The 16,249-nt window shown below is 48.3% G+C and overlaps 6 protein-coding genes across 6 annotated transcripts; 4 read left to right on the plus strand and 2 right to left on the minus strand.

The window, feature by feature from the left end:
• Positions 1-539: 539 nt before the first annotated feature.
• On the plus strand, positions 540-1,551 carry BDV37DRAFT_264285 (uncharacterized protein; the record flags this gene model as incomplete). Its single annotated transcript, XM_032083654.1, has 1 exon — positions 540-1,551. A coding segment is annotated over exon 1 (160 nt), but the record flags the coding sequence as incomplete, so codon positions are not given.
• A 2,573-nt stretch (positions 1,552-4,124) lies between these two features.
• BDV37DRAFT_41644 (uncharacterized protein) lies at positions 4,125-4,766 on the plus strand. The gene has a single exon (XM_032090613.1). It carries the CDS (start codon positions 4,315-4,317, stop codon positions 4,666-4,668), a length of 354 nt encoding a protein of 117 aa, XP_031935341.1. The 5' UTR covers positions 4,125-4,314; the 3' UTR covers positions 4,669-4,766.
• BDV37DRAFT_41591 (uncharacterized protein) lies at positions 4,767-5,152 on the plus strand. The gene has a single exon (XM_032090611.1). It carries the CDS (start codon positions 4,865-4,867, stop codon positions 5,057-5,059), a length of 195 nt encoding a protein of 64 aa, XP_031935342.1. The 5' UTR covers positions 4,767-4,864; the 3' UTR covers positions 5,060-5,152.
• Positions 5,153-9,205: 4,053 nt separating this feature from the next.
• Positions 9,206-11,828, minus strand: BDV37DRAFT_291437 (origin recognition complex subunit 4; the record flags this gene model as incomplete). Its single annotated transcript, XM_032088941.1, has 2 exons — positions 9,206-10,220; positions 10,281-11,828. The coding sequence occupies 2 exons, from the start codon at positions 11,826-11,828 to the stop codon at positions 9,588-9,590; spliced, it is 2,181 nt and encodes a 726-aa protein (XP_031935343.1). The 3' UTR covers positions 9,206-9,587.
• Positions 11,829-13,211: 1,383 nt separating this feature from the next.
• BDV37DRAFT_276437 (PaaI family thioesterase) lies at positions 13,212-13,770 on the plus strand (the record flags this gene model as incomplete). The annotated part of the gene is made up of 2 exons (XM_032085558.1): positions 13,212-13,304; positions 13,357-13,770. 2 exons carry the CDS (start codon positions 13,212-13,214, stop codon positions 13,768-13,770), a joined length of 507 nt encoding a protein of 168 aa, XP_031935344.1.
• Positions 13,771-14,131: 361 nt separating this feature from the next.
• BDV37DRAFT_276438 (secretory pathway gdp dissociation inhibitor) lies at positions 14,132-15,978 on the minus strand (the record flags this gene model as incomplete). The annotated part of the gene is made up of 8 exons (XM_032085559.1): positions 14,132-14,220; positions 14,295-14,552; positions 14,609-15,160; positions 15,215-15,560; positions 15,624-15,651; positions 15,729-15,788; positions 15,849-15,873; positions 15,933-15,978. The coding sequence occupies 8 exons, from the start codon at positions 15,976-15,978 to the stop codon at positions 14,132-14,134; spliced, it is 1,404 nt and encodes a 467-aa protein (XP_031935345.1).
• Positions 15,979-16,249: the final 271 nt, after the last annotated feature.

The following is a 16,249-nucleotide window of genomic DNA, read 5'->3' on the forward strand; positions in this document are numbered from 1 at the left end:
TTTTTTTTTTTTTTTTTTCTTTCCTGGTCGGGGAGAAGCAAATGATTTTAGTCGGTAAACTGGATCCGTGATCAGCAACGACTTCCTGCTTTTAGCTGTTAATCCGCTTGTCCGTGTGTATTTTGTACCAAATGGAGTTCAGTTCCAGAAAAGCAGGGGAGAAAAGGAAAGAGAAATGAAAGTTAGAGGTGAGTAAGAAGCGATAACGGAGTCCCTAAGATGAGCACAACAGAGGGTCTCCAGGGGTGTGAAGAATTCGGCCTGTCATTCTTGACCCACTGTGCACGCGGACGGTTTCATGCACCAGACAACGTGGGCCAAGGACAAAGGTGTGGATGGATCGTCCTTTGGGGCGATCAGAGAGGTCTCCCTTCCCTGCAGAGTCCGACATGGGAGGTAGTAGTAAGGAATTCTTGCTTTGGGTGCCGTGTTCCGTACCATACCTGATGGTGGTTACCGGGTCTCGTTACCTGCTGTTACCGCCTCCAGGATTACTACGTGTCACAATGTATACAGTAATCTAATCTTAGTAATTCCAGGTGCCATCATGCTGAGCTTCTTTCTGCTTCTTTATTCTAGCTTTCTTATGCATTCCATGAGGAAGCTATTTTACACTGATTTCTTTGTCATGAGACACGGGATTACTTCCCCTATATATCAACTAGTTACTCGCGATGCAAGGATATGCTGAATCGCCCGGGATACAGTATGTATGTATATACTTTACCCAGGAACCTGTTGGTGAGGGTAACATCAGTTGAACCTCTGTATCGATGTCTCAACGATACCATGCCGTTACCTAGATAATACCCGACCGAATATGAACAGGACTTACACCTGTTAATCACTTTCAACTTTCAGCTTGGAAGTGGGACTGTCCCGTACTGTACACTGCAAGCGTCGGATGATCAGCGGAATCTACGCCTGGGGAGAGTTTCGGCCAGATCGCCTAATAATTTCCCTTCTGCTCCTCCCAGTTCAAAACATACTATGTACTATTTAAAAGGCATTCAAGTATGGCTATCTTCTCACACGAGGTAGCAACAACCTCTAAGAGGTAAGGGAGTGAGTGGTAAGTTTGGGTGGAAAGAATAACTATTAGGTGTCATGAGATGCTTGCACTAAACAAGAGTAAGGAAGGTATGTACTGATACTACTGCAGCGGGAGGACATTCCTATGAAAACACTTATTTATCTAGTCCCCAGTACCCAGGTACGTATTGATTTCTTCTACCGCTTTCCCTCAAGTTACACTTCTTCACCCGATTATTTGTTCCTCCTGGTCTCATTCCTTTTGTTTTCTTATGTTTGGGTCAGCCAGCCTCATCAAAGTATAACGTGATCTGGCCCAATCCCCTGGACCAGTCCTGAAGGATCTCAGGACACAAGCCCAAGAGAAACGTGGCTCGTGGCGGGCATACCCTTACAACTTTTTTCTTTGTACGAGCACCCGGCAACACCGAAACATGGACAAACACTGGACCAGCCAGCCGTCACCACATCAAACGAGAAGACAAATGAAAAATCAGGAAAAAAGCAAAAATACACCTTCCTACCTTGGAAGACTCTGAATTCTGAACCCCACCAGATCCAGTAACGATCACCAGTCTTTGACTCATTGCCGGGAAATCCCCAACTATCGCGAGCCAGTCAGAGTGCCGGTTCGCAAACACTCGCATAAAGGCTCTTACTTATCCTAGATTAGTTCAGACACTAGTACCTTAATCAGCCACGCTTTTGTGTTTGTAACACTTGTGAAAAGCAACCATCGGCCTATCGACGTTCACTTTCGCTCTCTCCACTAGAATTGCCCATCCTTTTCTCAATATTACGAAGGGTGGGGCCGGGAAATACCTTCCAGGCTCCATCACCTTTCCTCCAGAAGTAAGGCTATTGAGGAGGAGCCTTGGGAGGCTGCTGAAATCATTATTTTCCCAACGGCTATGGGGAATCATGATCCTTGTCGCTCTTAAACCCTTTCCTTTCATCCCGTCCACGTGGGAAGAGCCTTCCCGCCGAACAAAACCGCGCGTTTCCATTTAGACCAGCCACCCAAGGGGAATCAAGCAATGGTTGGATGCAGATCAAGCGCCTGTCCCAGAGGATACTTAGTATTTAAACTGACGACTTCATCTCGCAACATTCTTCAGCCATTATGAAGAAGGTATTTGAAGGGATTTGAAGGAATGGATTTGATGATATGTCAACTCACCACATGGCATTAAGTTTGTACTAGCTGCTCGTAGTATTGAGACTATTCACTGCCTTGCATATAGACTGTTCTCCAATCTGATCGATCCAACCAGTAACCAGCCGTCGTTATTACGCTGTATTGCCTCATTATATTTCATTATATTTCAATCGTGGGCCGAGCGACATTACACGCGTCCATACTAGTACAGCGGACGTTGGGAAAGATGGAGGGGAACAAGAAGAAAAGAAAAGTAAAAGAAGGAAGAAGGAAGAAGGGAAAGAATAAAAAACAAGGTAGAAAGAGTGGACCAAGTTCCTTCCCGTGTGGCGGAGTAGAGATGGATCTTTTTTTGAAGCATTTGTGACCAGTCACTCTTTTGTTTCCATGACTCTTCCAGATGTATTCTTTTTTCTCCTAACCGAGATCCATGCGGTCCACGTGGACACACGTGGAGAAGGAATGGCGGGATGATTTTGGTTACTTGGACGGCTTGGCTACGGTAGTCAGGCGCCGCTCATCCAGTCAATCTCGCGATCGATGGATACTTTCAGGGTTCATACTTCGAGGTAGAGTTCAACAGTTTTCTGACAGGTAAATGACGACCACTTAACTTTACCGTCCTTCCATCTTGAAGGTTAATTAGTGATTGGAGAGCTCAAGGAGCTCCAATCGAGGAGCTCGGAGCTCCTACATACTTAGCAGCATACGTACGGGATGACGTACATAACGGTTACAAGGAAACAGGATGCTATTCATACATCCAGGGAACTAAGCAAGGTCATTTCTTAGCTTCGTGAGAACCAAAGGTAATCATATTGGCGACCGAAATGGATTAGCCCCCGAATCAGTTTGCCGCGTTGTGCGCGACAATCGACTAGTGTCGCCCCATCTTTCCAGTTGGACATATCACCAACTAACAACTGTTTCATTATCACTGCCCAACACACATACCTACTGGTTGGTTCGTCTAATAAATGTCCGAATACTGGGACCGAAAAGGGCTCGGGAACAGACCAATCAAGTCAGCCACAAAGTCTAAAAGTTGCCGTCTTGAGGGGATCACAGCCAGGATCTGAAACTCAAAGCGCCCTCCTGATCCTGTTTGCTTCCGACTCTCATTTCCCCTCCTCTGCGGCTCCTTTAGTCCAGAGTCTGATCGCCAAATCTGACATGAGCTCTAATTCGGATATAACGTTGCTTATTACCACTGAGACCCGCGCAATAAGGTTTCCAACCATGCCCAATATCAGGTTTTCTTAGTTGTCGCGAAGGTTGCCTCCCCCATTGAACTCGCTCCCCCAAAAGATTCCGCTATGTGGACGCTAGCACGCGGGATTCAATACGGGTCATAGAAATCAGAGGCGCATCTTATTCTGGCATACGCTCCGGATCACTCGCTACCAGTCGATGGATATATCCCGAATATTGGCCGTGAATTCCACTTCTCGGGTCGTCCCCACTCTTCTAGAAAAAGAATACGAAGCGGTGAGAGAGCCCTGGGCCACAATGGCGCAATTCATCTGGGGCACATCTTTCGATTGGATTCCTCCAGGTATCAATCGGTATTCTTGGCACCCTCTACAAAGTTGCGGTAAGACTGCAGAATTCCTGGTGTCTCTCAATCAAACAAGACCAACCCCAATCCTGAGGTGATCACGCGGACGTCCGTGAGCATATCTACGCCTCAACAAGACAACATCAGACAAAACCCGGGCACTGTCGGCCTGAGTCCATTTTTTCTCGTGTTTCCATTACTAAACACATGGAGTGGGTTTGATGATGTTTTACGATCTCTTTTCCTCATATCCATCTCTCTCAACTGAAACAAATTAAGGTGAGCCTCCGAGGAAACAGTAGAACTCACGTATACATAGAGTTGCAATCTGATATATATCATGCATCATCAATGCACCTACTACAGCACAACGACGACCGGCCTCAATCCTTCCCACTAGCCACGACTAATGCCCAGTAGCCCCTGCATAAGAGATCCTCTCCCTGGCCGCCACGCGAGACACAATGACAGGGATTATCCCTCCCAAGCTGGTTGACAAGCTTGAGTTTAGAATGATGACAGGTCAAATCGAGGCAGATATCAGCTCGACGATCCTGTTGGACGGATGCAAGTTCCTCCGTGTGCCGAACGTTCATGCGATTTGCCTGTGGGAACCAGAGCAAGAGTCAGTAGCGTTTGGGATGTGGCTTGCGACCGAGTCAGGTATACTAAAGGGCCTAGATGTCGCCAAGCAACAGCCACATTCACACTTTTTTTTTTTTGCCTCTCTTCATCTATTAGCAAATTTTTCACCCATGCAAAGGAGATAAGGAATCACTCCATGAAGGTAGAAATCCGTTTTGTGTTTTTCCTGGCTTTTTCATTGTTGCATCCCCCGGCTACCTGCCTAAACCGCCTCCAAGAAAACCAAATCACAAAAAAGGCCGATCCCCAAGCCCTAGAAACCTTCTTAATATAGAACATACATACAAAAAACCGCGGCTATCCGCATAACTAGGTACAGATAGAACAGGATCAGAATCCTTCTAGATGTCTATCAGCTCGTATCCAGGGCCCCCCTTTCATTTGACACATCAAACACACACACAACCCCCCATATACAAAGAAACACCACAACCAGTCCCTCCAGGATCAGACAAACACACAAATCCTCCATGATGCAAAACACGCACATCTTTCCTCGGGTCCCATTCCGCCCATTATTCATTCCCGCGGGTTCGGGGATCCTCATGAATCATTTTCGGTTCTTTTTTCCTATCTGTGGATCGCTGTATCTCTACATACCTGCTGTGTACTCCGTAGATACCTACCTCCATCCTCCAATACCAATCGTGATAATATGGCGCTAGGTATTGGGGTAGACTAGCTAAGTAAGCCACTACATAACAGCCTTAACTAAGGAGGGAATGTGGTGTATGCACTTAGGAAATTAGCACGTAGCTTGGCATCCACAATGTCCCATCCCACTAGTTAGTTAGTTATGCAGAAACATATTACTAAGAATTTAGACAGCAGGTCTCTCGAACACTAACCACTATCGTTCCACGGAAAACTGGAGATTCCAAAAAATAAATAAATAAATAAATACATGCATACTAATCATAATAAACCAGCCCGCAAAGCGCGTAACCAAAAAAGAAAAAAAAGATAAAACGGACGGTCCACTATCCTGAAACATCTCTAGTCACAATTAGACTACGAGGAACAGGACCCATTTTCTTGTAGCGGTCAAAGAGGTGTGGGGGGCTCTGGACCACCAGTTTCGGAACAGAAAAGAAGGTGGCAGAAGCCAGGTCAAGTTGGTAAAGTAATTTAATTCGATTTACAGAGGACTGGTTCCCCAGAGGAAACTGTTGAAAACAGATGGCAAAAAAAAAAAAAAAAAAAAAAAAAAAAAAAAAAAAAAAAAAAAAAAAAAAAAAAGAGAGAGGACGGGGTTACTTGAACTAAACCCAATCAGGGAAGAGCACTGGGTTTGTGGTTGCCACGTGGTTTTTTTTTTTCGCTATTCAACTGCCTGTAACGGGGGTAGCAAGGTAATTTACCGGAATAGGTTCTGGGTCCTTATTCCTATGTGGTTTGGTGGATGTTATTCATTGATTTGTCTCGTTTTTTTTTTAAATTTTCTGGCTAAGTCTGGGGGCGACAGGGATTGTTATGAAAGGATGATTTCCTACATCTAGTTACCGAAGTTAATGAATGAGTATCGGCGCTAGGATTTCCACTCTATTCTGATTTCATATCTATCTCCAGCGCATAGACCAGTTCGCTGCGTTGCCACTACCTTCCTACTAGTACAGTGTAGGTATTTTCCTGCAAAAGGGGGAAAAGGGGGATCTGGGATTGAATCTCGAGATTTGATCCGTTGTTCCTTTTCTTGCTTCCATGTTCCCGGTTCGAGATAGGTTTGCTTGTGTCGGCGGTTCCAGACAAGCACTTCTGGGCAAGAGGAAAAACGCGGAAAGACGAGGATACTATTTCCGTGCATGCAGCTGACTAAGTCATCCCATCGTCATCAGCACAATTAACTATAGATAGCAGCGATCCTCCAAAAATTGGGATCCCCTGAAACAAAAGATTTGATATCTAGACTTGACTTTGGGGCCGGAATATGCCTTTTTCGTCCAGACGGTCAGGGACCCCCGACGGCAAGTTCCGAAATTTCCTATCCTATCCATTGCCCGATTAAACTTCCATGTGACAAATTGAGGTTAAGGGGCGGCAAAAAAAGCAAAAAAGTAAAAAAGAAAAAAAATTGAACCAAGAGAGTTTAGACTAGCGAGATCTACCGAGACAGGAGCGAACTCCATCTGTATCAGATCGGAACCGGTCTGAATATGATATCATCCCCGGTATGGGTTCAGAGATTTAACAAACAGAAAAGAACAAACGACCGAAGTCCCGCCCCCATCCCACGGTATGGTTAATAACCGTTTAATCTTGCTTCGCGGACAACGTCCGGAGACGGTGTTGTTCTCCGAAACAGAATCCGAGGCTCTCAGGGGGGCGACGCTAGAGGTTTTCCAGAAGGGTTCTAGAACGCCGCTAGAAGGTGGATTAGATTCACTAGTGCCGTATCCGAGGAGATTAATGATTCCATAATCTATGATCCATGACTGACTTGTGAAGTAGTATCAGAAAGAAAAATACTACAGAAAAAAACTGGGTACTTCCGTCCGGGTCCACGATGAGGTAAGGAGATCTGTGGGCTGATATTCTTGTCATGATGTAATTGATTGCTTTGAGTTTACGTGTCGCTATGGGGACTTTTTCATGAGGCTGGTGATGGGAGTATAGTTAGATGGGAGGATCGATCGCATGTCCATTAATTTTTTTTTTTGTCTTGGTTTGGGGTTGATATTAGGGGCATTAGATCATAATACAGCTAATCTCCCACCAAACTCTGTTGATTTGAGATCTGTAGAATGTCAATCGGAGAACCCCGTCCAGCCATCATTGAAGTAAAATTTTCTTTGAGCCACAAACTCAATATCAAACGCAAAGAAAAAAGAGAGGAAAAAAAAAGTTTCCGAGCCACGCATCGGGTCTGTTTGCTGGAGACTGCACGTGGAGGATCTTCCGGGAAGGCGGTAAGTTGAACCTTGTCCGTGACACAGCATTACACCAGCCTTCCGGTTCCGTCGTATCCTTTCGCCGTATCAATACCCGTATTGGTACGGAACTGAGCTGGTAATCTACGGTGTCAATGGACGTCAACAGCAGATGCCGAACAGGGATTGGAATTGCTACGGTACACTGCAGATACCCATGTGGCCTCCGGGTGTCCATCAAACGTCAGGGCCAAGGCTGTTGCCTTGGCTGTAGGCCACCGTTAATGTCCTACCGTCTCCAAGCATGTTTGATACCTTGCAGCCTGATGACCAAACACAGCGACCTGTGGTACAGAAGGGGACGCCAGCAAGGGGACGGCCCAAAATACCAGGCCGATACCTCATGTCGGCGGGTGAAGCTTCTCATTTGGCAGGTGCAGATCCTTGCTTCCACGCGAAGGAGGTTAAGTGGTTGCTTGATGGAGTCTAGAGGGCCCACTGAGAGACTAAAGTCCCTAGTAGTCAGTCCGAACTTCAGGGGCGGATGCCTGAGGATGAGAGTTATTATGTATAATCATCCTCGTCCACTGCCGATATGAACAGGGTTGATTTGGAATCGGTCGAGGGAGCTACGACTTAAAACGGTATATGCTCGCGCATATCATGCAACGTTTCTTAGCAGATCTCAATTGGCATAAGCTGATCGGAATGAAGCTGATCGACCCTATTGGACGGTGGCCCCAGGCCACCAGCCTGCCTTAGCGACGTCGCTAAACAGCTAAACCTGGTTCGGAGGTAACAGGGATATTGGCGCTTGATTGCATTCTTCCACGGTGTCCATGTTGGTTTCATCTCGCCCTCCTCTCGCGTGAAAATGTCGCTCCCCGCTGCCCTGGACCTCTTGGGAGGGGGTTTCAGGATCAGACCATGCCAATGGATTCACATCCATGAGTGAATCAATATTTCGGATCCGATATCATCCATCGTGTCGGGAAATTAGTCTAGTCAACGCAACTGAACCCCTCCCTCTCTTTCTCTGCAGTCAGATGCATAACGAAGAGAACAGATGCATAAGCCGGACAACGTTGGCTTGGTTGACACTAATCACCCTCCGATCCGTACGCCGAGACCAGTGAGTTGTATCCTCTTAGGTAGGCAGGAGAAGGACATTTCATGCATTAGTGTGGAGAACGCGCCGCTGATTCGCTGGCTGTTCGATATACGATTGAGAAGAACCAGGATGACAGGCGAAGAGCCAGGAGGTTTAAAACTTAGGGCTAACCGGAAAAGAGCGTCTCCATCAGCCTCTACGCAGTAAGAGATATTAGTACTAACCTCCGGCCAGGACTAATCTCGGACAGTGGTAACTCGATCCGTGTTAGTCTCGTCGCCAGTTTGCACGAAGGATGAAAGAGCCCTCTACTATTCTCTTTTGATACTTCAGACATGGAGCTAGACAGGGCACCCATGCATCGTCCAGAGGGGGTCGCACCGGATTCGCTTCTCGACCCGTCATTCGAACGGGCTGAGTAACTTTGACCAGCGAGCGTTAAAGGGGGAACACGAAAACGAGAAAAAATGATGCAATAAGAAAACAGGAAAATCCGGACCACAGGCATGCCTATAATTATCATAACTATTCGTATTATAGCCTCGTTGACAGTCCAAGCTAAAATGGCACGCTATCCCCAACATCTCCATCTTTCTCCACATGGCTCTTTCTTCACGCCCCTGGCAGGTTTGTCAGTTAATTAATCGGACCACTCTGCAGCGTCCGAAAAAGGCCCTGTTCTGTGCCCATGCCTCTTCATGAACTCCCTCAATCCACCACCAACCCGGACTCAGTCTAGTCTCCCTGTTGGTTAATCCAATTTAGTTCCATCGTTACATCCATCATGCATGTCTAGACCGGACGGAGACTCGCTTACTCTGATGATCGCCCAACCGCTAATAACACAGATCTTATAGGCCCAGGGAGCACTCCATTTTCTTTCACAATCATGCAATATATGGGGATGACTTACTCTATAGGGGAGGGGGGGGGAACTCTCCTTTGCCGTCGGACATGGCCGAACTAATCCGATACCCAATCTTGCGTATTGATTAGTACGATATGCTATCTATGTTCCCCGGTGATAAGAGGATCAGAAGAGAAACAGAAGACGTTTCATTATAATTTTCTTTTTCCTTGGCCGTTACCTTTAGGGGCATCGGCCGAGTTGATCTTGCATTGACCGCTTGTCAGCGAAGTCCTCCTTCGACGCTATGTAAGCCCTGAGAGAAAGAGGGTCACTAAAGTATGCACATCCTAAATTAACCCCAAAAATTAACCGTCGCGCCACCATTTCCCCAGAGAACCACCTGATCCAGCCATGTCAACCACTTCTTCGAAGCTAATTTCTACCCGGAACATCCGACCATCTGCTGTGCCACTGCCTCCGCCAACCGGACTGATCAGCCCCCAGCTGATCAGCTTCTCCCACGCTTCACGTGCGACGTCCCGACCCCAGACGCGTCCAGGGGTTGCGGCGGCGCCGGACACGGAAGCCGATGTCTTAGCAAACGTCAAAAGCCGGACGTATTCGGCATATGCGGCGGGGAATGAAAGCGCCAAAGGAGCCAAACTCTGAGGCTGTGTCGCTTCTAGACCCGGGTCATACAACGCAGCCAGCCGGGTGGCTGCCAGCAACAAAGATAGGGGCAGCGACGAGGGACTGGCAGAGGTCGTCGTCGAGGTGGAGAAAGGTAGAGGTCCGGGATCTGGACAAGATAGGCTTTGGCTGCTAAAAGTGGTTGGCGTTGGGATCTGGAGCGTGGCAGCTCCGCCTGTGGGGTCGTAGCTGCTGTAATGCAGCTCCGTCATGCCAATCAAAGCGCTGGTAAAGAACTCCTTCGCCGATCTGGTTTGGAAGAATATCCTCCGTAAATGCGCTTGAAACGCCTCATCACTCCACAGGCCCTATTCTGAGTAAGCTTCGCCGGTTCAACGTTAGATGCTGCCCACAGGAGGTGAAGATACCTGTAAATACGCTCTCCACCCTTCCAATAGTCTTCCGAACTTTTCGGATGTGATAAGTGAACGCGCCTCGGGATTGGCTTCTTCCAAGTAGTCCGAGACCTCCTTGTCTTCCAGGTCCAGACCGGCTAGACAAATTTCGGAAAAGCCTTCTAGTGATCTCGGAAGCGGAACATAGACGTAGCGATGGCTGAACCGACTCTTCACTCGCTTTTCCAACATCTCAGTCACATCCACTTTCGTAGTCAGGCCCAGAACCGCAACGGGGGCCTTCCGCGCTTGCGCAATATCGAACAGATTGTACAGGAGGGTCTGACGTGGGTGAGTGACAAAGAGGTCGAACTCGTCCAATATGATAACAATGGACTTGGCTGCGGTTACGGTGTTTGTATTATTAGAAGCACCAAACAGCTCTTCCGGGTGCGACAAAAGAGCGAGAAGAGTGGCCATCGTGTCTGCGTAGCTGCTTACTTTCCCCGCCTCTTCTTCAGTATTGGTCTCACGACCAAGCTGGCGCCACATCTCACGAAGCGCCAAACGGTCATCTGTATGCAAGAACCCGTTGAGACGAACGACGTGGAAGTCATTGTGGTGTTCTCTTTTTAGCAACGAGATGATGGTCTCGACTATAGCGGTTTTTCCGGAACCTCGTGATCCGAGAAGGAGCAAAGAATTGCCCTCTCCAACGCTGACCGTCTGCTCCACCAGCTGATGAACCTTGTCATACTCACTCTCCAGGCCTTTCAAAGGAATACATCTCTTGCCAGTGAGTTTGTCAAGGATAATCCTAGACAGCACCCCCAGTTCAGCGGTCAAGCCGTTGTATGCCAGTGTCTGCAATGCTTCAGCGTAAGCCGGAAGTGTTTCGCCTCCAACGACAGTCTCATCCTTCCCAACCAAATCATTTTGGGTAAGATCTTGCTGTAATTGCATTGAGACAAGATCGTCCAATCCATCCTGGTATTCGTCCGGAGAAGGGGACTGCCGCGCCCCGGGTTCCTCATCACCATTCGTATTTGTCTCAGTCCCAGTAAACCGCACAGGGGGTCTCCTGGACCGCGTCCTCGTCAGCCTCTCAGTCTGAGGCTCCGATTGCGGCGACTCTGCTTCGTCGTTGTCGTCGTCGTCTTCAGATACATGTCTTGCCTTCCGCGTACTCCTCGGAGTGGCAGCGCTTCGTCCCGACGCCGGGGGAGGCCTCCTAGTAGACGCAGGCGTCCCAGTTACCTCGTCTTCATATCGCTGAGGCGCTTTGCGCTGCCGCCCACTCGATCGTAGACCAGGCCTTGAGGGCGTCTCTACCCCATTCTCATTCTCCTTGCCCGGATCCTCTTCCGCGGCTTTCTGGCCTCCCTTTGATGCCCGGCGTCGCACTGATCGTGAGGCAGTCGGTGACCCTGTGTGTTCGTCGTCCGGAGACTCCTCGTCCCGAGGGGGTTTCTGCGGTGTCGGAGATGCGGCGACCTGATCGCCCATTGCAATATCCCCATCCCCATCGATGCTAGGCGCATCAGACACTCTTCTCCGCTTGCTAGCCCGCGATTCCTTCATCGTCCAACTATCCGTGATAGACACGGACAGACCGTCGCGACACAGCGGTACCCGGTGGTCCAGGACGTAGGGAGTCCTGCTTCAAGTGAATTATCGCTTTGCGCTTTGCACCGTACAATAGCTAATCCGTTGAATCAAACCGAGTAAACTGAAGCGTCAATGGCACGTCGACCGGGTTTGAGCATCGAAGGAAGCGGGAAGAAAGGGTAGGGTAGATGCGGAGTTGGAAATTATTTTCGGAGGTTTGCGACGGCGCGCGCAATCTGGGGAGATTATTTCCTGTTAGCGCCTTATCGAGAGAAATACAATCCTAATCCCCGTATATGAAAGATAACTTACGATTAAAACGCGCTTATATAGTAGGGGACGCCTTGGTGTTATGGACATAGATCTTGCGGGCGCTGGCTGATTAGACATGGCGATCTTGTCGCCTGAGGCAGAACGCGTGACGCGCAGTCAGGTGAGATGGGGGTAGTTTTGGTTAGTACCCATGCAGTTTGTGACGATTCGGAGATTCTCCGAGGGACAGTAAGATATCATGAGTTGTACTTTTGAGGTATGTTGAGGGGGAATTTTCTTGCTGTTTGGATAAAGAGAAGGCCTTGTGAACTGGTTGAGGAGTGTTGGCCGGTTTCTCGTGGTAAAGACGGATGTAGTATATGATGCTACCGAGTATCTCCTATGTATGGGAGTGATTATTATACAGCGTTTCTGGGCCCAGATTCTCTCATATCGGCGAGGCGCCTGCATCGCTAGATGTTTCCATAGTGAGGCTCTAGCAGGCTAATGGAACCTTGATTGATTAACTGATTGACGATGCTACAGATTCTGCTGCTGTGGAGCTCTGAGTCCGTGTACAGAGATCCAATTTGATACACTTGAGATTTAATAGATGGATTGACGTGTATAGGCCATTAATGATTTGGACATCTAAAACTTTTGGTTTACTAACCATGGAGGATACCTCGGTCCGCTTGCACTGTTGAGAAATATATATCCCGTAGACGTAGGTGTCTTTGAGGAGGCAAACAAACCCAACAAAAAAAGGATGCCGATTTGCCTCGAGATATGGGTCAGGAAATGCATCCATCAAGCCTCCAGTTCTAACCGCTAACGTCCCATATAGTGCAATCCGTGGAGACCAGCAATTTTGCTCAAATAGTGGTTGAAGTTTAAGACTCATAAGCCAACCGCGTCCAACCTCGGCTATAATTTAGAGTCTACCTCTTAGCTGTTCTTCCTCCGCGTATAGCTGCCGGAGTACCACATCCTTCTGTACATACAAATAAGCACTCTCCGCTCAAAAATCCCGTAAAATCATAGACTTTTAACCTTACTTCTCACCATATTTTTTTTTCCCGGGATCCTATTAATACGCTCACAATGCCGGTCCGCGCCCCAGACAGGAAATTAGATGACTTCGAGGACCATGTTTATCATTGCGCCAACAGTATAAACGTAGAAAATGATGAAGAGGTGCCGTCCCTCCCAAAAGCCTACTCTATATATCCGTCGCTGATTAACCTAGCGCTGGGACATCGATTCGATTGCTGCCGATCTCCGCTTTGAATCCGCAACTCGGGGTCCCCCAGCCCGGGTTTCATACCTGTTGAATGTAACCCCCAAGATGTGTAATGTAGTGGGAACACTCCACGGGGGCTGCGCTGCGACGTTGATTGATACTCTGTCGACTACGATCCTCCTGGGTCTCTCTAAGCCGGGATACTTCTCCTTGGGCGGAGTGAGTCGGAACCTCAGAGTCACGTACCTGCGTCCGCTCCCTAGTGGCATGGAGATCCGACTAGTATGCGAGGTTATACACACGGGGAAGCGGTTGGCGCTGCTGCGGGCGGAGATCCAACGAGCTGATACTGGCGCGGTCTGTGTGGTGGGTGAACACGAGAAGGCCAATACGGACCCGGAGGGGGTTGGGAGGATCTGATTCTACGGTCATACACGTGTTGGGTTTCTTCTTTACGCTGTGGTTAGAATATACCATGTAGAATGAGCATGACGACTTGAATCTGCAGCATTACATCTTTTTATTGATGGTCTGGGTTGGACAACCGAGAAAGCATCACACTGGAACCTCAAGATCTTCAGAGGCACCCGGTGTCTACTGATCTTATGGGCGCAATATATACCAAAAGTAGAGGGGATGTACTGTCTCCAAGATTGCCATGTCTGGAGGATGCAAAAGAGGATAAGCAAAGGAAAAGAAAGTCCAAAAGGAATTATGGCTCAACTTAAAACATCCAAAGCAATGATATATTACCTAATTCTCAAATGCGACGACAGCGAATTTACTCCTGGGCAAGTCGCTGATCCTCCCGGAGGCCTTCAACGACGAGCTCCTCACCTGTCGCACGGCGATAGATGTCACGGACATCGGCTGATTTCATGTTAGTCTACCCCAGCCTAGCTTTCTTCATCCCTCCCCCTTGGGGCTATGAAGAAGTGACTTACCTGTTGTGGTTTCAAAATGAGATGTAGCATCGTAGCTCTTGGAGATAAAGATGTTGTCATTCTCACCGCTCTCCAGAGGCTCGTAGAGCGGGATGGGGGGACCAAAGAACTTCTCCTCGATTTCACCCAAACGCTCAAAGCCGGGCTCCAGCTCAATGTGATGGTTAGCATCAGACTCGGCAATGGTCGAGACGATAGCGATATAGTAGCCCTTGGGGCAAACGTTGTGTGCCGATGAAACCATAGCGATGTAGATATCTAGACGGTATCAGCAAAGTTGTCGTTTTCATCCTTCAAGTATTGTGAACACTGACCGTGCTTTCTTCCAACCTGCGACTGGGGAATGATCAGCTGCAGCGAGTCGCTACCGTCCGTCTTGTCGATGGGATGCTTCAGGATACAGATCGCCTTCAGCAAGTATCCGGTAACCTTGGCCTTGCTAGGGAAATAAGATGGGTCTGCCAGAATTTTCTTGGTCTTGGTGGTGAACTTCATAGTCTCGCCGTTGTCATCCCGATCCTTCATGGTCGCCTTGATTCCAGAAACCTTGCCGTTCTCATAGAGGACCTCATCGATGTTGGTGTTAAGCATGTAGGTACCTCCATAGATAGCAGACAAACGAGCGAAGCCCTGAGGGAGCTCGCCCAGACCGTAGAGTGGATAGATGTAGGGCGACTTGCCGTAGCGGGCCATAGAGTTCACGTACAAGCGGATGCGGTTAATGGCATCGGCGGCCATTCCGCTCTTTCCAATATACTCATCGGACTGGTATAGGGCCATGGAGTGGCCAATGAAGTCACGGGTGTTATCTTCCAAGCTGAATTTGTCATAGACTTCCTTCATGGTACACTGAGCAATGTTCAAGCCTATACCATGTTAGCAGTCATGACAATGTAAGCATCCCGTTCCAGATCACGAACCCTGGTGAGTGCTAGGATCGTCCTCCTTGAATTCGCCAACCCATTCGAGGAATTTCTTGGCTCTCCGCTTCTCGAACATGCCCATGAGAGACGAGCGAAGTGCTTCTTGGGCATCCGAAGGAACCTTCGCCACAGTGGCCTTAGGACTCTTTCCTTGTTGGACGTAGCTACCAGCAATCTGCTTGAACTCGAGGTAACGTGTGACATCGGTGGAAACCAGGATATTCGTCAGCTCGCCGTTGGCCATCAGCAGCTTGGGGACCAGGTCGATGTTCCAGTCATTGACCCGTCCATACTTCTTCCAGGGCTCTTCACCGGGGCGGACGTTGCCATATTTCTTGAAAAGCTGCGCAGCGATAAAAGAACAGAATTAGTACCTCGAGTATATAGTGTGTTTATCAATACTTACTGTTTCGATGTTCACGGAAGCAGCCTCTCTGTTTCGAAAGATTAGCGGGGGGTGACGTGTGACGGGCGGAATAGCTTCCCAGCACCAGCTGTCAGAACAACTTACCCTCCGTAGTGGTCATTGCGATCGATGTGAAGAACCTTATTTCCCTTGACACTCAGAACACTATATATTGATCAATAAGTGACCCAAAAATGTCGTTGGGGAATAGAAGAGAGTGCATACCCAGAAAGCACACACTCAGTCAGGCCTGAGAGGGGTGTTAGTCCAGCTTGTTGAACGGCGGGGTAGCAGCTTAACAGCACGTACCAGTGCCGAGAACAACAACATCATATTCAGGGGCGATCTCATCCATGATGGAATATGATGAGGAATATTGCGAGAGGCGGGAAGTAAAAAGAGGTTCAATGTAAATGAGACTAAACAAACGTTCAGTGGAAAAAGGAGAGTGAAATGGTGAAGGTGGGAGGATGCGGAGACGGAGAATGAATGAATGAATGGGAGCGGTGAGTTTGTGTTTTGAAAGGAGGTCCTTCAACCTTCTGGGTCAGGCCGTTAGGTAGTCTAGTCTAGTCTATTACTATCCCCCGCGGATCACTCGTGAGCAATGATTTATTCTTATTATT

This window comes from Aspergillus pseudonomiae, assembly GCF_009193645.1.
Source record: "Aspergillus pseudonomiae strain CBS 119388 unplaced genomic scaffold BDV37scaffold_132, whole genome shotgun sequence".
Classification (NCBI taxonomy): domain Eukaryota; kingdom Fungi; phylum Ascomycota; class Eurotiomycetes; order Eurotiales; family Aspergillaceae; genus Aspergillus; species Aspergillus pseudonomiae.